Source organism: Trichoplusia ni, chromosome 7 (genome assembly GCF_003590095.1).
Source record: "Trichoplusia ni isolate ovarian cell line Hi5 chromosome 7, tn1, whole genome shotgun sequence".
Classification (NCBI taxonomy): Eukaryota; Metazoa; Arthropoda; class Insecta; order Lepidoptera; family Noctuidae; genus Trichoplusia; species Trichoplusia ni.
Window position 1 is genome coordinate 8,694,129 of NC_039484.1, and position 20,856 is coordinate 8,714,984.

The 20,856-nt window shown below is 34.8% G+C and overlaps 2 protein-coding genes across 3 annotated transcripts in view; one reads left to right on the forward strand and one right to left on the reverse strand.

Moving 5' to 3' along the window:
- Positions 1-20,214, forward strand: part of LOC113495635 (G-protein coupled receptor moody-like) — a 49,960-nt gene extending 29,746 nt beyond the window's left edge. Inside the window, exons 1-3 of one of the 2 annotated variants that reach the window (XM_026874463.1) lie at positions 17,337-17,648; positions 18,020-18,258; positions 18,394-20,214. In XM_026874463.1, the coding sequence (XP_026730264.1) occupies positions 17,448-17,648; positions 18,020-18,258; positions 18,394-19,141 (1,188 nt within the window). In that variant the 5' untranslated portion in view covers positions 17,337-17,447 and the 3' untranslated portion in view covers positions 19,142-20,214. Of the gene's footprint in view, positions 1-17,336; positions 17,649-18,019; positions 18,259-18,393 lie in introns of those variants that run through there. The other variant, XM_026874464.1, reaches the window with a different exon arrangement.
- Positions 6,148-8,568, reverse strand: LOC113495637. The gene is made up of 4 exons (XM_026874466.1): positions 8,327-8,568; positions 7,801-7,980; positions 7,246-7,405; positions 6,148-6,387 (listed from the first exon to the last, which is right to left on the reverse strand). Exons 1-4 carry the CDS (start codon positions 8,414-8,416, stop codon positions 6,314-6,316), a joined length of 504 nt encoding a protein of 167 aa, XP_026730267.1. The 5' UTR covers positions 8,417-8,568; the 3' UTR covers positions 6,148-6,313.
- Positions 20,215-20,856: the final 642 nt, after the last annotated feature.

Here is a 20,856-nt window from a genome sequence, read left to right on the forward strand (position 1 = left end):
GTAGACTTTGATAAAACCATAACAGCATTAAAAAGTAGTAATATATCCGAACTACTTTCTATCAATGACCCAGTTAAGTTATCTGTACAATTAATAAACAAACTCCAAAACTGCCTTCAGCAACACACTATTACTACACTAATTCCAAGGAACAACCGTATCATTAAACCCTGGATAACTTTAGGAATTTTACGATGTATACAAAATAGAAATAATATGCAGAGAAAGTTGCGATCTGATCCCCATAACGTTATATTAAAAATCACCTATAGGAGATACCGCAATTTCTGTAATAATTTAATTAAAAAACTTAGAAGAAAATATGATAAGGAACAATTACAAAAAGCAAATAAGAATACAAAACAAATGTGGAACACAATAAACAATATAACTCATCGCAAACCAAAGAAAGCTTTAAATTCAGAATTATTAGATATAAAACCTACCCCTCAGGCTTCGGTAGATTACATAAATGATTTCTTTTCCAATGTTGGGAAAACTCTAGCTGAGAACATTATTTGCTCACACCAACCGCAACTTCCTCACGGTCCTGATCCCATGATACACTCACACAGCTCCTCCTTCGTGCTTCTTGAAACCGATCCTACTGAAGTCTATGATGTCCTAATGAGTCTTAAATCAGACAGCGCTCCAGGTTGGGATAATATCTCAACTAAATTCTTAAAAACCGCCCATGAATTAGTCGTACCACTGATAACACATCTTGCTAACTTATGTTTTAACGAAGGTAAATTTCCATCTGTGTTGAAGCAAGCCATAATTACACCGGTGCACAAGGGTGGAGGCAGAGACGACATAAACAATTACAGGCCTATATCTGTCCTGCCGGCCATATCTAAAATCATTGAAAAGCTCATTAACGTCAGACTACATAGTTACACACATAAATATAATATCATATCAAATGCTCAATACGGTTTCAGACATAAATTATCGACTGAAGACGCAGTGACAGCATTGACCACTCATATAACTAAACTGGTAGACTCAGGAAAAAAATGTTTAACCGTATTCCTTGATCTGAAAAAGGCCTTTGATACCGTTTCTGTCCCCATCCTTGTGCGTAGTATGGAAAATGTCGGCATAAGAGGGAGTCCGTTAGCTTTATTAACGGATTACCTTCGAGATCGTAGACAAAGAGTTAAGGTAGGCGAATATATTAGTGACGAGACATACGTGACTTACGGCGTCCCACAGGGCAGCGTATTAGGACCGACTCTTTTCTCAATTTACATAAACCAGCTTTGTAATATGGTGCCGAAAAATGGCCGTGTCTTCTCATATGCAGACGACACGGCCATTGCTTTCTGTGGCGATACATGGGAATCTGTATATAAATCTGCTGAAAGGGGTCTGTTCAGTATTACAAACTGGTTGAGTTCACATCTCCTAACGCTAAACATCTCCAAAACAAAATACATTGCATTTACCATCTACAACAACACACAACCTGGATCTAACAAAACACTCAAAATCCACTCTTGCGATATGACTTGTACAAACTGTTCCTGTCAAAGTATTGAAAAAGTGACTCACATAAAATATTTAGGTGTAATATTAGATCAGCGACTATCCTGGCATGTACACACAGATATGACCATTGCCCGTACCAGGAAACTGATATGGATTTTTAAAAACCTACGACATGTAATGACTAAAAAAATGCTGACAGAAATCTATGTCTCCTTGGCTCGGTCAATTCTGATTTATTGCATACCCGTATGGGGTGGAGCAACGAAGACGAAGTTCATTGAGCTAGAGCGAGCACAGAGGTCTCTAATAAAGGTCATGTATTCCAAGCCATATAGATTTCCAACCAACGAGCTGTATTCCCTCAGCAATATACTATCAGTCAGAAAATTATTCATTCTCCATACTGTGATAAAATTACACAAAGTATTGCCCCACAAGCCACTTCTAACGGAAAGAAGACGAAAACATCGCGTTGCACCGACAGGATATGTTAAGACTACTTACGCTAAAAGGCAATACTATGCAAAGTCCGCTATTTTATATAATAAAATCAATGATCTACTCAATATCTACCCCTTGTCAACTAAAGACTGCAAAAAGACAATAGCTCAGTGGGCTGAAGGATAAAACCTATGATGAAATAGAAGACATGCTGCAAGCATCCCCACTGTAACTGTAGAAGCACGCATGCATTACACACACACTGATACATATTTAGGTACACACAACACACATCCACCCACACACATGCGCAAAGACACACACACACACCACACACACACACACACACGCACACACACACACGCACATGCGCTCACACACACACACACGTTTTCTTTAAAAAAAAAAAAAAAATGTTAAAAAAAAGTTTAATCTAACTCTAATTCAAAAACCTGTAATTTATAACTTTGTATTAGTTAGAATATAAGTGCATGTCCTTTTTTATATCTTTCCTTGTACACCACTTTATCATTTTAAAATATGTTACTGAAGAGCGGGGCCTCCTAGCACAGGTATATCTTTTACTTAAAAGGAGGTCTCTATTGTAAGATTCAATGTAAAGTTGTACAAGTTACTGCAATAAAACATTTTTATTTTTTATTTTTTTTTTTTTAAATTGTGACGTCGGAGCTACATAGAATTAGTAAATATATTTATTTTTCTAGTGCAAAATCGTTTACACCTGTTTCATGATTCCCGCCTACCCTTTTCCAAACTATAAGGGGTAACTGTAATTTGAGCTCCTTTTGTGTTTGAGCATCAAACTTGCGTCTTCAATTATATTTGATAAAAGGCTATTTATTCGAAACCCACACATTGACCCTCTTATACCTGAAACGCCCACATGATATAAGGAATATACCAATATTCGAAATAGAGTTACTATTTTAGAAAAGGTCACAAGTCAGACTTGCTTGTAAGCTCAAAAATAGTTTTGAACATAGACAATAACCGAAAATAGTTGCCACGGATGAAAATTGTCAATTTCTCTTCCAAGGAGTTTTGTTTTCAAGCTTGCAATATCCATTATTATCAGAGTGGATAATATAATTAGGTGCCTCAATTAACAATTTTCATCACTCTAGCCAATTTCCCTGTGCAATCTATGTTATACATACAACACGTAATACTAAAATAAGCCACGAGCAGACGCGCCGTGAACTTAAACTAGGGCTACCACGCGATTTTAATATTATGTTGATTTATAACTTTGATACATAACTAAAATATAATAATTTAAAAGAATCAACATACTAATAGTCTGTTTAGTAAGTCTAGTATAAATAATTAATACAATTTTCAACAATAGGTACTGACTGCGAAGAGAAAGCAAACCTGCTTAGTCATCTGTTTTCAAAACAACAATTCTGATAATCAGTCTGCGAAATAGAGAATTTCTTGTAAACAGCCAGAGTACACAAACTTAAAAATAAATGTTTGACGACAGGACTCGTAGTCATGAATTTCAAAGCTCACTAAACATGAAGTGGCATCCCTAGATGACGTCATCCGCGTTAGATTGCTCGTAACGCCGAGCTACAAGCATCTACTAACGTAACGGTAATGACGTCATAAGGGAAACGTCCAATCTGTGACGTGTACACGTTTTACTGGAGAATTAAGTTTAAGAGGTTTTTATGTACTCACCACAAATTGCCGACATAGTTTTATTCCGGCCTATCTGACCAGATTAAGTAGTTCACACTTTGATAGAATTTATGTGACGAAGTAAGTTCCTGGTTATTTATGTATGAACTTGTTTTTTTTCCACATTTATACTTTTTTTTCGAAATAAATATTGTACGATGGAGTGGTGTTGATAACGAAAATCTATTTATATAACAAACTATACAACATCCTACACAAAAAAAATTTAGTATCGAGAAATCAACAACGTAAACAGAATTTCTTGGGTTATGGTTTTTAACTTTCAAATACATTTTTGATATTTTAATAAATGATAACTTGAATAATCCCGCTCTCGCGCATTCCGCGGCCCATCTTAATTGCTTGCGGCTGATGCATTGAGCTAAGATAGAACGTCGCAACCAAATACGCACGCCTCAAGATTTCAGCGTACTAACGTTGATTACACCTCGCTTTGAAATTTAGCACTGCAGCTGTGAAACATCACGCGATTTACGATTATGGCGTGGACGAAATTGCACTGTTGTGTTCGCGCACTAAGGGTTATAATGCCTTAAGGTAAAGTAATCCAATATTCTGTGACTGTACTCTTTACAGCATTTAACACAGTTACATTTTACAAAAACGGAAGGCTGTCGTTTAACTGGTTGGTAGAACTAAACATGAACAAAATAAACTTAGGAAAATTGGCAATTTCCAATACAAACCCGTCCTCGTTTTTTTTTTGGGTCACACGTTCTAACTTTTAATTGAAAGCCGACTTGAGTGGCGGACAGTGAGAGGTTCGAAAGTCCATTACATTGGAATTAATTGAGATTTTCTAAGCATACAAACCCTTTTCCTATTCATTCGTTTTCATTGATATTCGTACTTAGAAATCGATACATAATGAATAAAACTCCGTTCAACATTTATCTTCATCATTTACTTTTAGCTTCTGTTTAGATTTTTCCTAAGCTCTAAATGTTAGCATACTCGTTTTGTATTATTTGCAGCTTCCGGAATCACTGAATTCAAATAAAGCCTGTATGTATGAAAATAGCTCAATATGTTTGTATAAAACGACTGAATATACCGATATGACTTTCATAAACACATTATCGGGGCTTTTCAATATTCTATTATTACAGATCATAATCTCCAGACACAATCTGTTATTATTCAATATCTAGTAGCGAAATATATAGGATACTAGCTGTTGCCCGCGACTTCGTCCGCGTGGTTAGAAGAAATTGCGACTATAACTTGAGACTTTTATAACTTGAGATTTAAACTATCCTATCTCTCAAGTTGGATCGAACTGCACATGGTGTGCGAATTTTATTATAATCGGTTAAGTGGTTTAGGAGTCCATTGAGAACAAACATTGTGACACGAGATTTATATATATTACCAATTAAATTGTTTCCTATAGAATAGAAATCCTGAACAACATGTTTTTTCTGACTCAAATTTGATTGTATCTCTTACTAATATAATATGTTTGAGACATAAAGCGCATATTAAAGTTAATTACACGTTTGGCACAGCTCGATAGTGCGACTGCCAAACACGGGCCCGCACTAAGGTTACTACACAACACAACTTATTGCCGTACGTGATGCTTTAAGACTTCACCGGACTATTCTTATAGGTTTAGAAACGTTTCGATGTTGGCTTAGCTTCATTTTCTTATATTATTTACGCATAAATATTAGGTACTATTTACTCGTATTATATCAAAATTGCATACCTGAGTGCTGTGTGGAACCACGCGGGGACAAACGCCTCATAAAACATGCCGAGCCCTACAGGGTGCATAGTGTACTAGACTAATATTATGTAACAACTTTTCTACATATGGAGTGCAATAAATATATTGAGTACTAGCTGTTGCCCGCGACTTCGTCCACGTGGTTAGAATTTTTCCCGTTTTTTCCACATATTTCATTGTATCTTCGCTCCTTTTAGTCGCAGCGTGATGTTATATAGCCTATAGCCTTCCTTGATAAATGGTCTATTCAACGCAAAAAGAATTTTTCAAATCGAACCAGTAGTTCCTCTGATAAGCGCGTTCAAACAAACAAACAAACTACTTTACTAAAAATACAAACTTAATCTCTCACTCACACCCATTTATATTTGTCATCAAAAAAATTAGCAACTAAGCCCAGTGTTGAAAAAAAATGTCGTCCAATTTTTCCCTGTTTCAATCTACATAATCTCGTAAGCAAAAGATTAAGCAATTAATTTACTTCTTTGATCACTCCGCGACTTTTAACTTGAGTTTACAGAGAGGGTTTTAAACTAAGTATTTGCTCAATTAATAAACGAATTCTGTTCTATTCCTCCGTTAAATAAATTGAGATCGTCTTCATTAACAGTTGAATGTTATAATTAGGTTTATCATCGCTTGAATTTCAAAGAAATATTTTAAAGGTAATGATTGATTTATTCTTTCAAAGATCTATAAAATTATTTCCGTATTTACAATATTAAACAATTTGTTTGTAAAGTATAAAATAATTGTAAATATAAGTAGCAAATTAAAATCATAAAAAGTTGCATTAAACCTCCAATTCCAAGCCGATACTTTCTCTTTGAAAAGTTATCTTTTTCAAAATAAAAAGATTTGACATAATATTTGGTGCTACTATTTGCAAATATAGAACATCTCCTAAGAGTGGCATCACTAAAAAAAAATAACGTTAGGTTCAAGTGAATTTATGTAGCTGTTGACGATTACAGCGAAGTAAATGTATATCCCTGAAAAGAATAATTTATGTTATTTCATCTGTGCTTGTACCATAACTTCTAAAGTCAAGAAGAGTATTGCGATTGCTTAAGAGAGACAGAGTATAACGGCGTCTCGCTTTCACAACAACGCCATCAACATTGGCAGATATTTTTTTATTTTTTTTACACCATGTGTCTCTATCTCCTATATTTTCCTATTCTAAACAGGTAGTAGAACTAGACAAACAGTTACATTTTAGCTTTTTTCACTGAGCTTTAGATTTAATTGAAAAAAGATAAAACACATCAGTCTATAAAACATGAATTTTAATAACAACATTTACTAAAATAATAACTTTACACAATATGCAACGGATAGGAAAAAGAGTTTATGAAACAACGCGTTACATAAAACCGCGTGTCCATTACGCGCGACTAATTCAAAACAATGGCTACCGCGGGCAGCGCGCTCTGCGAACACTAACTAGCGCACTTGAATGTCTAGCGAGCGGCTTTGGGGAAGCGTAGGAGCGAACACTACCGACATAACCTCTCGTGTATGAAGCACAAATATTATTATTTTGTAAAATATTTAAACATATACCACCCTTGTAAACATCCTACAGCTGGGCAATTGCCTTTACCATAAATAAACAGATTGTGTTTCATTCCGGACCTTACTTGCTTCATTGGGATATTATAATTTTTTGGATTTCATCGTTTATAATTGTCTGATCATCGTCATCATATCGTTAACATCCCTCATGTTTATTAACCATGCTAACTTGTAAAGGTTTTTATCCACTTCTTAACCAAGGCCTTCCTTCTATTAAATCAATTTGTAACGGCTAATTTAACATTTCAGGCAGTTCTTTTATAATTTCTTACCTTTAAAAGCTATTCCGAAAAATATTGTCATCATTCCGGACACGGGGTATCCAGCATTGAAACAAATGAGACTCCTCGCAGTGAACATGAAGCAGTAGAGCGGCAAGATCGACAAGTGGGAGCCGTACCACAGCGTCAGGAAGAAAGGCACACCTTTGTGCTATGGAATAAGGTTCAAAATTAAACAATAAAAAAACGATACATACGGTACGGTACGTTTTTGCATAATACTTTCGTCAGTTCAGGCTTAGGGACTATTTTTCGAAACTCTTTGGGAGCTACGATAAATATGTAGGACAACGTTTAGTCTATTTGGAAAAGTTGGAGCTCTCCCGATGCCACGGTAAATATGACTTTTTAAATATCGGGGGTAAGAAATTGTTTTTTAGCGAACGCTGATGATAACCGTGTACATAATCGTAGTTGATGTAAATACCAGAGAATTTAACCTATGCCAAGAGTTATGACAAGTGAATGATCTTTGGGTCAATCAATCGCTCATGACTAAAGTACACTAAACTACGTTGTACATATCAAATAGAGGGATATATTTACCCACACAGTATACCATAACAGCATGATAGCCAGGCCAATCTGGTACATGGACGTACTCGTGCAGAATAGTGCAAATATCATATCGATGGCATTTAATGGGTCAGCATTATATTGCCTCTCTGTAGCCGCCATGATACATAGGGCTATTAACGACGCGAGCAGTGTTATCACGGATATTAACTGAAATAGTTTAATTAATAACATATTATTATGCCAACTTCATTGACCGGTACCAATAGCGCCCACAAATAAAGTCTCTTTCTATTGGTAAAAAATCCAAGACCCGTTCAAAAGTTGCCGAGATAAAGCTCTGTAAAGTCACAAACCTAACGCCTTCATAATATCAATATATAATGTGGGATGTGTGTATTGTACCGACATAATGTTTGTAGAGGTCTGATAGTCAGTATCTGCGTTTACATTAAGGTATGACACAGAAAAAAGTGTCTACGTTTACATGGCGCCAAAATAAACTGAATTGAACAGTTGATACACCATTATAATTAAAACTGTATTATTTACTTACTAGGGAACAAAATCCAACCAACACAACGCCTTGCTTTAGCGTATAGCCGAAAACGTTATGAAGCGCGAAACACGTTATACGTGAAGTCATATTTATAAACACACGTTCATACAAATTTTGTAGATCACAACTCTATTAATTTAAAAATGACTATAACGGTATCAATGTACCACAAAATTAAGTTTTAAGAACATTTAATTGTAAAATAATACAAAATAACCTTAAACAGTAATGACACTTAACTCCGCTCCACAGATTAAAAAAATAGTAGGTATTCAACAATACTTTTAAATTAGAAACTTCTTGGTATGTTGCGTGCAGATCGGAAAAGAAAGTGATTTGATACGAAGCTATATATATTTTTTTATAAATGTTGTATGTTCCGTGAGGCCAAAATAAGAATTCTTCACAACTAGATTTTTAATAACATGGAGTATTTGGTATGCTAGTACAGAACTAAGAAGTAAAATGCTTTAGTCGTTAAAGCTTCTAATGTGGAATACTAGTATAATATTACAAGGTGATGTCCAAAAATATTTAAATGCATTTCACATTTACAGAACTAAGGTAAGTTCTATGGAATCCTATTGTAGAGTGGTACATATTTTTGTTTTTATTGCCGAATGTACGGCGAGGCGCTTTCCGGCTCGCGTCGTGGTTTACTCCGAGCAACGTGCTTGCAGGACTCTTTACATTTACAATTTCACGAATATCCAGGAAAATAATGTCGTTTTACTTTTTATTACGTCACGTAAAAGGATAATAATACATAATTTACATAAAAATGTAACACAATAAATATTGCTCGCTAGTGTTGTGGCATACACGATGGTTAAATTTTTCATTTGAAAATTAAATGTGTTCGTGTTTTGAGGACGTTTTTGTGTGCTATAATTTATTGATGGCTGCTTTCAACTTCACGTGTATTTCACAATTACACCCTTATCTAAGTACATTGTTATTATAGCGTACATCTAATTATAGCATGCACTTTTACGGAGATCATCATATCATCATGATATAATTGACTTGAACAAAATCTATTAACAATTTAATTATTTTGTTTAACAACCTGCGGCAGCGACATAGACTTTCGTCTTTAGTTACGTACCTACTTTTAACAACAGCAAGAATGATACGGTTAAGCATACGGAACGGTTTTGCGGGGCATGTAATTTAGAAATGTAATGTAATATAAGAGAAATAAAGACTTTGAATTGAATTGAATTGAATTGAACCCAATATTTTTTACTTAACTAAATAATTTTATCCTGGTGTCGCGTCGTTGGGGATTTATACAAACACAATCGTAGCAGGCAATGCTTGTTCCAGGCAGACTTACTATTAATCAAACTTAAAAGAAACCTTCAAACAATCTAAAATTCATTCTGAGTTCGAGTTTCAATACCAAAGGATGAGAATCCATGCAATATTAACGGTAACACGTTCAACAATAGCATATTCTGAGATGCTTCAGCGTCCATTATCTGGTATAATGGGGGTATTGTACAGCGACTATGCACCTCACTTTACACCTTTTGTCCCGCCCGAACATTGTAGGCGGCGGACTTTGTGGCGGCCGGCGCGCCTTGCCTTACGTCTCGAGAGGAAAATTTATTTCTAGGTTCTTAGACCATGATAAAGACTGTACAGAGTGTCGATATATCGCCCGACTAGTCTCTTAATGTCAAACTCCAGGACTCCAGACGCGTCCGAAACTAAACCGTGCTTTACAATTTTAAATGTTTGCATGTATCTTTAACTTATTTATGAATTTATTTTAACATAGGTACGTTTTTACTGAACTCAGGTTTCCTTTATTTTTGATAGATATCCCTCTAATCTTGGTACTTCGTAATAATTGCCTTGAATATTTAAATGTATTTAACATTACAGAAACTTGAAATGAAACAACAACACACACAGTTACTAAAATTAACATCATAAGAAGGTCACAAGTTTAATAAGTTACGCAGCAGTATACAGCCTTAATACATAATAATGTAAGTCGTAAAGAAAAACAGCTCCAGGCTTGCTTAGTATTCAGCGCAGGTGATATGAATTAACTGAGAGGAATGACGTCACGTAATCGCAAACAGAGGCGCCTGCCGGCTAAGCCTTCAGATGTTTTGTATAGCAAGTAAGAGATTTGATTAACTCTGTTATTTGTAGATAATAAGGTGATAATAACGTGTACTAAGAATAGTATGTTTGTCTTAGGTGTTTATTTGTGTTTGTTGTGGTTTGCATAGTTGTGATATGATGACATTTTTGATAAAGAATTGTAATGAATAACCATATGTACACATTTTTATGAGTATTATGAAACTCGTGATATTGACTGTTATAATAAATCATCATCAGAAACGTAGTATGTCTTAAAACCGAAAAATGTTGCTTCGGTTGTAAAAGGTTTTTTTGTGGCAATATCCGCTAAACTAAAAGCAAACACCTTTTGTTTGACATCTGCTCAAAGAAAATGAATTCTATTAAATTATTCTGAGTTTACCAAACAAACCGATTGTCACTGACCAATTGACCGCATAAAAGCCAACTTTCATCGCGAGTCCGACTGAAGCGGACATTTAGTTCGCTAATTACACACTGGCTGGCGCCACTGTCGGCTTACATATGTTACCCAGAGAAATGCTAGACGATATTGAATCAGAGCCTAACAGCATGACGCATTGTTTTGTGTTGGGTAAAGGGCTGTATTAACGACTGTTTGTGATCAATGGTAACAGGACTAACGAATTAATCTGCTATTCCGATTCACGGAGGATTGATCGGAACTAACATCACCATAGAAACTGTCATACAAGGTGTAAATGTAAACACTTCACGATTCTCATAGTCTTACTATAAATTTTCCTTTTTTTTAATTTAATTTAAAATTCTCGTGTCTGACAATACTAGTTACCATACTCCTCCGCAAAAGGCTTGGCCATATTTTTGCATCTTTAAGTGATAAGGGTTGTCAATCACAATCATAATTCCTAGAAAATATGTGGTTATTGAAAAAAGGCAGTTCAAACTTATTAAGCTTATTTTAAAATCCACAAACGGGTTTACAGTGCTTAAGTCAAATACAGAAAACCACTTATTGCCTTAAGTAAGTGAGATTAATTAAAATTTTGCATCATAACCGGCAATCCGAGAGAATTCCGCTGTATCGCTTAGGTTAAGTGTTCGGCAACTACAATAAAATTGTTTCCTCTTTACTTTGAATACTAACTGGTTACATGATCATGTTAGATTCTATTTCCTCGCTTTTGTTCTTATTCTGGTGTTATTGTGAATAAAATCAGAGACTTTCATTGGATTAATTATAATTATTTGTTTACATAACTGTGTAATTTGTGATCTCCTTAACACAATTACCAGGCCAAAACAAAAACCCTTGTCAGACTTTCTAGCTTCTGACCCATGACGACTATAAAAGGGGTATAAATAACAGCCTAGACTCACAATTCAAATGTGATCGATCAACTTATGTAGTTGTAGTTTGGCCTATTTACTGAACTAACATTTATCAATCATTAAATAGAAAATTATGTAATTAAATACCTAAGCAAATTTAAACTGAGTCACTTTCAAACAACAAAGGCGGATATTGAAATACCAAAAGTACTTAAATAGTCCAACAGTAGTTTAAGATTAAATGCAGCTCCGTTGCAGTTATGATACAGTTGAGACCACAGCTTCATATGTGCCAGCCACACTTCGCTCATTTAGCTAAAGTTATGATAGTCACGAAGATACACTGGGACTCCATTCAAACGTCAAAACTTCCTGCAGTTGGGTAACAAACCAACCTAGTTACAATTCTACGTAATTATTTCATTTTCAATTGTTTACACGTCACATCGTTTTATCAAATTAGTTTTTTATACAAACTTTTATTAAGTTTCACCAATCACGTTGTCTATATATTAATCGGAATGTAGTCATATCTCGCAAGTTGAATTTGATACACTAGATTCAATATCAAAATTATGATAATTTTATTTCATAAAACCGATCTGATGCTTCACTAAAAACACCACAAAGTTAAGATTCGTTAAAATCGAGTAAGTACCATGTAGCATGTTAAAGATCTCTGGTCTTTTTAGCATCAGTTGTCAAAAGCAGACAATTCGGGTCACTCATTATTCTTCACAGATGGGCGGCGTTGCCCATATTTTAGGTGGAACATCTTAGGACACTAGGAATGTCCCGTTTCGCGGGCATAAATAATGTTCCCGCGGGACATGTTAGGCTCACCACACCCTTAGACCCTTTTATAACCGCAGATAATGGCCGCCGTAATGTGGATAGCGGGTATATTCACTTCTTCTCTACTTTGTGTCACTCTGATGTTGTCGTTTGTCTTCGAACTTCAAAGTGTGGTAAATGCTGCGTTAAATCGAATGCCCGAATTGTTGTTACAAAAGTTTGTTCTGAAATATGTAATATTTAGTACCGTTGTTTCAGTTTTGAGGCGTAAAAATGTTCTGCATATAAATTGAAGTAATTGTGAAATTTAAAATCCAAGCTATTCTTTTCATAAAAAAGGAGGTTTACAATATTAAACAATGCAAAATATGTATAGTAATTAGTTCCTAATGCAATTTGTGAATTGAGAATTCGTAAATTAACACAAATGAGCTCTACATTCAAACTTTATGAATAGAAACTAGTTTTGAACACTCACCACGCAGCATTTAAAATTGCAAACTTTTTAAAACTACAGTAATGTCATTCACAACTTTAAAAATATGAGAAAAAGTCTAATTCTGTTGGGTATCGAGCAAAGCGAAATTTGTCACGAAAGTTTATATTTGCTTAGGGACAGCCGTTTGGCTTTGCAAGCGGGCACTTGTTGGGTTAGTTCCAAAAACTATGTCCATTTACCTATTTCAATAGAAACTATACTATACGGCTACACACTATGGACATTGTATAGCTAAAGCATAAATAAAAATACCGAATTATTAGAAATCTAATTGAAAAACATTTGTGACCAAAATAACAGCTGAAATTAACCCTAAAAATACTTATTATAAATCATAATAATCGCCGAAAATGGTCACACTGAATCAGGCACTAAACAAATGAAGTATAAAAACAACAGCTCATCGACGTCAAAACAGGAAAGCCCAAAGTCACAACTAAGTTAACCACACTTTATACTTGACCTGTGCATAAGTTATGCAACATCTGAGTCCCGCAGGAAACAGGTCACCTCGGAGTCGGGTCACGTTTGTCATTTCACAACGACCCGAGACACAGAATTTTCACAGTCTATAAATTTTCGCCGATACGCGATAAGGAAATCCGTGGGCTTACTCTCAATTCCGCGCCGGGATTTCGGTGACGCATTGGTTTCTAGTGAACATGTCCCTTTTGATGTGTTATTTATTTATACGTATTATAAAAATCGTGTTATCAAGTGAGCAAAGTGAGGTTTAGTTAGCAAACGAAAAGGAGAAATTCTACATTTTAGAAAACCGGTATTTCTAAGTAAACACAACTTTCATTTAACTTTAAATTATTGTATAATTTTAAGCTTCCTATAAAGAAAATGCATGGCCCCTGCAAGTGCTTAAATAGCATAAATATAGCTGGTGGTCAATTTTTGTAGTAATTAACGATCCCTGTAGCAATCCTTATCGTTAAATAAACTTTATTAAGGATTGTAATTAATAGCAGAATTAAAACGCTCTTCAATTCCCACCACGAATCATCGCTTGTTGCCGTAATTCCCTGGCCTTATTCAGCTTTTATTACACGTTTGGAATATTAATCAAACCGAGAACATAGCTTTATATTCATTTCAATAATTAAGGAGTTTATAACAATCAATGCAATCCTTTAATAATATTTAAAACTAATGATGAATATTCCTGTTCCTATCTATCCATCTGTAATAAATAAAATTCTCGTGTCACGGTATACGAAATTGAACTCCAGAACTCCAGCTTGACCGATTCTTATGAAATTTTGTATGCATTTTGGGTAGGTCTGGAAATTGAGCAACGTGTATTTTTCATAAAATCATTTTTCTTTTATTCCGATGAACTCCTTTGTATGGCAAAACAACGTTGCGCTCAAGAAGCCTAAATTAAATCTAGCATGGTCTACTGGCATATATTAAAAATAAACAATACTAAGAAAAACAAAAGCCGTCCGCAAATGAAAACAAATTAAATTAAAGCTTGAATCAAAATGGCGCCGGGGTTGCAAACATTGCTGGCCGGTGTTAAGCTAATCATCTCATTTGGCAGAAAGCTGTGGGTTGCGCGGTGACCGTGGCCTAATCTCCTTACCGTACCTTTGCAAACAGACGTACACTCTGTTAAAGAGCCACTAACTGGCTCAATACGATGCCAGCTTGCAGTTTACATAATCCTCGTGCTGCACGCTATGAACTGATATCTAAGTATACATTGTACTTTGTTAGGTATTCTGCTTATAGTTGCTATGTTAGACTCCTTTAGATTTACTGACCGATTAAAAAAACTTGTGAAGTGGGGTACGTAATCGCGTTGTTGAGAGTACTGTTAAAAAGATAAAAAAAAAGAATACGCTATTTAAATTGACTGTATTGACCGTGGCCATACCTCCATTTCGATTCTATAGGTTGTTGCTGAGTTATAGTGAGTGGATCATATACTCGTAGTACATAAAATTTCAACTTGAACGGTTTTGATACAGCATGACAGACGTGCAGACAGCGGAGCCTTACAGATAGGGTACTTTTTCACCCTTTGGGTATGAAACCCTATGTACGACAATTTAAAGTTTCATTTTGTCTCTTCTTAATGTATACCTAATATTATAGAAAAACTTCGTAGAATATATTAAACTCTTCTCGGTCTCTGTTCGGTTTAATAAGGCAAAATATAAAATGAACAAAGAATCAGTCGTAACGTGTCAAGATATTTATTATTCTGATATATTGTTGTATGTTTGATCCTACGGATTAATGACATCGAATGAGAATGATACATCGTAACCACATTAACATCTGATATGATTTATGGATATTTCTTACAATTACTTTGCTCTTAAATCAGGGAGTTGGCGTTCTGTGTACTAATAAATTAAGTAAACATCATTAGGTATTTCTTTGTAAATGGTTTTAACAAAACAAGCTTGCTTCGGGATCAAAGTACTCACTAAACAAATCTAAACTCGACGGGTTTGTGTCGTTTTATTTCCATCTTCACGCTACAGCATCAAACCAGCTACAAGTTATCATAATATTGCATTATTAAATTATGAAACATACATTTAAATAAACACGCATAACAGAAGTTACTCTTGCTTTTCTAAGAAGTTTATTTCTATGCGACACTTCACATTTTCGTATCACTTAAAAGCTTGTACCATTGCATACGAGGATCGAACCTTTAGTCATGCCACACACAACTCAGAAATAAGTGTGACCAAACATATCATCCGAAGATACGTACAATCGCGTCCGGAAAAGTAAACGGCATCGAATTAAAAGTCATTAACACGAGCAGCACATCGTTACACCGCCGCAGTAATCTGTGTCGGTCGAATACATCCGAATAGACTTCCGAGCTTTGCAATCTACTTTCTTTTTGCTCCCACAGATAAATCTATCAACGGCTTCCCACTACAAACCCATCAGCGGTTCTAGATTTAAAATAGGGTTTTCTACTTTTTGTAAGCTGAAAATGTTTACGTTTGAATTACGAAGGATTTTATAAAGTTTTATTCCCGAACTTTCATTGAAATTCAAAATATGCTCACAAAAACCTTTAAGTAAACATGTATTAAACAAACGGCTTTTCTTCTAAGAGAAAGTTTTCTCCTTTTATCACGGAGAGTTTAACAAAATCCAAGACGTATGCACAAGACACTCAGAACAAGCATTCGTGGATCACACATATATGTTTTTCCTACGCGGGGAACGAACCTGCGACACGTCCCACGCTTTGGATTTAGGTAGTGACATTTACCACTCAGCTATCCTTACAGGATAAATGAAATAAATAAACCACTTATTTGACCACCAAAAAATATTCACAATGTTTTAAGTAGTTATTGCACATTGAAATATAAAAGTCACATGTTTTAAAAAAGACCGTCAAAGCTAATTGGCAGTAGAATATTTAGCTGCGGTAAAGCAATAAAGCATTAATCTGGTTTCTATAAACAGGCGCTTTATTTTCAACAGTACGCGGATTATTTACTTTTGGAGCGATCGATTTTCATTTGTGGTTACCATTTTGGCGAGTTGATCACGGTTTTATTTAGCAACCAAAACCACTGAAAGCTAAATGGACTTGAGTAGTTAAAACACTGTCGTTAAAACATCCGTTTTTAAAACCGGACGGCGAATAGAGTTTTTTCGCTCAAGCATTTTGTTCCGTGTTTTATTTTAGAAGTGCATTAAGTAAACATAACAATAATATGAGATATTTTTACTATAAATCAGACAATTCTGAAAAATCACTCATCTCTTTTAAATTAGACATAAATATATATGGGTTTGTAAACCCACTCTTCAAATCATGTGGAAATTTTAGCATTTTAATGCTTATAACGTAAATATGTTCGGAAATCCCTTCTATCAATTATGCTTATCATTGCTCGAAAATATTGACGAAAATTTATATTCTCGTACATATAAAACAAAACAAGAAATTTTAAATAGGATACCTTCACAAATTATTTACATTAAAATCAAAGCGATATTTCAGTTGACGCATAAGGAAAACAATTTTGTGAATACTATAATATTATAATTATTTAATAAGTATGAAATCCACAAATAAATCAGTATTTATGTAACATAGCTATTGTGAACACACACTAAATATTATGTGACAGCGTTATTTAATTTCTGCTATAATTTAATAACTCCTAAACTGTTTGAGTATGTTACCGAGTTTGATGTTAAGAGTTAAAAGAAGCACGCTTGCTTAGTTGAGACACAAAAAAGAATTATTTTTTAATAAAATCTTCTATGGATGGCATCCGAACGTACTATATCATGGTGACAAAGAAAATACGTCATCAATGAGGAAAATATTGCTCAAACTTGAAGAAGAAAGAGTTTGGAATGAAATCTCCAGTGTTTTGTTTTTTCTTTGTGCGTTGAACAATGGCTTCAGCTAATGACAGTTCAAGTGTTAGTGAAACTGAAGTGAAATATGAGTCTGATGCAGAGTTGGCGGCAGTTCCTCTGTTTCCCAACTACTCAGACTCTTTACTATGTTTCGCTTCGGTGATTTGTATTATTTACATGGTTTTTGGTATCCCAGCAAACCTAACGACTATTTTAGCTCTGGTTAGATGTAAAAAGGTAAGTGTAACATTTTGATTCCAATAGGATTATGTGGTTCTTGCGAAATTTAATACAACAAAGCCACCTCTAGAGGAAGTAAAATAAAAATCAACTGCTGATAATGATATCCTTAGGTACAACTCACCTTAATAAAGTAACTAAATGACAGTCTGAGCCGGCCATAATAGTGAAGTCGGTAAACTTTACGCGAACATAAAACCTATTTCAAACCAAGTGCACTAAAATTATAGGGACGTTTTTCGCGGAAACTTTAGACAAATATTTTAGATATAAAACTTATTTAATCTATTGTGTACAAACTATCTCGTTTTTAGTAACCTAAAAGACTTATACCTCTTGACGCTAACACAAATAATATATCTTTCCAGCTCTGGAATGCGACAGCAGTATTCATCATCAACCTTCACATCACTGATGTTTTGTTCGGCATCCTGATATTGCCACTGTCCGCAATGACCTTCGCCCAGAGGCACTGGATCTACGGGATAGTAATGTGCCGTGTCTATGCCCTGCTCAAGTATGGCCTGAATGCCGTCTCCATCTTCACGATACTGGCCATCACTATAAACAGATATGTTCTGGTTTGCCATCCTTTGCTGTATCCCAAGTAAGAACAAGATATTTATGCACGTTTTGACTTATTTATTTGTCCAGATAAATGTACTTAAATCTTCAAGAACTTCATTTATTGATGATACCCAAAAATGTTCACTATTTAAAAAAAACTTACTTGGTTTTTCAGAATTTACAAGACAAGAAACTTATCCATAATGTTACTGGCAATATGGATCTCAGCTTTCGCCTTATTCTTATTGCCTACCTTTGGATTATATGGCCAATTTAAATTAGAGCCAGGTGGGGGATTTTGCACCATGCTTCGAGACATAAACAACAGATCTCCAAAAACATTCATGCTGTGTTTTGCGTTTGCGTTACCGTATATAATCATAGTTTTATGCTACACCCGAGTATGGTGGATCGTAAGGAAAACTGCGAAAAAATCTATAGTATCCATGCCAACAACACATTTACCGATTTCTGATGCTCAACCAAATTATTCTGGGAACAAAAAACAGTACGTCTCTTTCGAAAAATCTAATTTATCAAGCAGCACGACTGAAGAGGCAACCGCCTGTATTATAACGCCTACGGAAGAAAGAGAAGGAACAATAACCAAGATCTTCAAAGCTCCGTTCAGAGCAACAAAGAAGGAAGTAAGATCTAAACTCCCCACTAGGAGAGACAAGAAACTGAGAACGGTGATAGCAGCTATCATGCTGTCTTTCTGCCTCACTCACATGCCAATAATGATTACAAGGATTGCTTACAGGAACACCAAACTGGATCCAACTGCTAATGTTATTGCTCATATGTTAGAATATTTCGCGAGTTTTTTAAACCCCATGATATATGGGTTTATGTCCAGAGAATACCGTAAAGCGTATAAAAATTTGTTTGAGAGCACGCTCAATAAGATTCTTAAACGTTAGAACTTAATTGTAAAGCATGAAAAAAATATAGAGAAATGTTCTAAGGATTTTAGAAAACGGCTCCTGCACTACGAAATTTAATCTTTGTGTTTCGAGGGATTTCACAAACATTCAAGTCACATTCACAAAGACAACATTCACAATCATGTGTGAATCGTACTAACGCTTGTCCTACGAGGGGATCGAACCCGCGAAAGGTCGCGCGCATTGGGTCTGCATGGTGACCTCACTCGGCTCCCATAATACTGTACAATAAGAAATACGAAAAAGATTGACTATGTAATTAGTAACTATGTGCTTTTGCAGCCGAGTTCTCTAGCGTTAATAGAAAACGAATTAATTACATTAGATTACAATTGTCATTTCCATACATTTTAGAGTCTTTTTATCAATGATTACCTCTTTATAAAATTAGTATAGATTATGTTTGATTGAAATGTCATTTGACTAAGGGACGGTTGAGGTTATATACTGATATTTTTCTTCAAATTTTATTTTAATGAGGTTTTTATTATCCACGTAATATAATATTACAAATCACATCACTGTGTTGACAGTAACAGGACAGGATAGCAAAAAATATTCAAATGTAATTATAAAGTGTTTATAAAATGAACACAAAATACTTTCAATATAGTTTTATCAGCAAATTATGACGTTATTGCGGAAAATACAGTAATATTAATTACTAATAACAACTACAATGGTTATTTTAATGTTTCAATTCATCAGTAACGTGTGGTTTTGATTTATATTACCGAGATATAAATGGTGCTATTACGTAATCAAAACGAACAATGTATTTTTGAATTTGTAGGTACTGTAAAGTTTTTAGCAAGTGGTAAATATGTAAAAGAAAACCATCACAACTGATACTTTTAAGGGGCAGTTTGATATTTGTCTCCTTACCACAAAACCTTAAGAAAAAAAGCCGCCAAGTACGAGTTAGACTCGCGACACTAGTTAGCTAAAAATAAATATTCGTTGTAAGTTATTGTTTTAATTTTAAAATGTTAGCCAATGAATCTAGTTTATGCAAATGAAAAAAATGTGTTATTAAAGGTGCTATAAATTTGTTTTAAAAGTCTTAGTTTTAATGGAAAAGTTTTCAAAATCGTCAAAATAAAAATCAAGTCGATATTGGACAACACCCTGATTGATTCCCTTCACCACTTCCTAAGTACTAGCTTGCGAGAAGACGCGGCGCAATAAACCTTACAGCAGGAGAAAGCTATCTTACAAAAAATATTATAATGAACAAATAAGTTAGTGTTTTCGACCAAATCAATAAATATTGATAGTATTAGTGATAGTAATAAAATATTGTGTAATGAAGTTTTGAGAAAGAAAAACTTTGTATCTTTTGTAACTTTGCCTACTCTGACTCTGACTTTCTCTAAACAGAAAATAGTTTTTTTTTTCTTATTCCAAACTCTATTTACACAGACAACATAAAATACTGTAAACAACAAAAGCTTCAAAAAAAGCGCTTTATAATTTTAGTTTTGTAGTTTTATTGTTCGCGGTTGTTAAGAGTGGGAACCAGAAAGGCGACGGAAAGTGCTTGTCTCAGTTCGTTAGTTGTTCATTAGTGTTCTGTAGAGACAATGGCCGACTGTAATGTTCATTTGCCAACCGCTACGCCGCTACAGAGCTACAGTGCTACGCTGCTACACCGCTACGCCACTTTGCTTTTCAATAATTCGCCACATTTT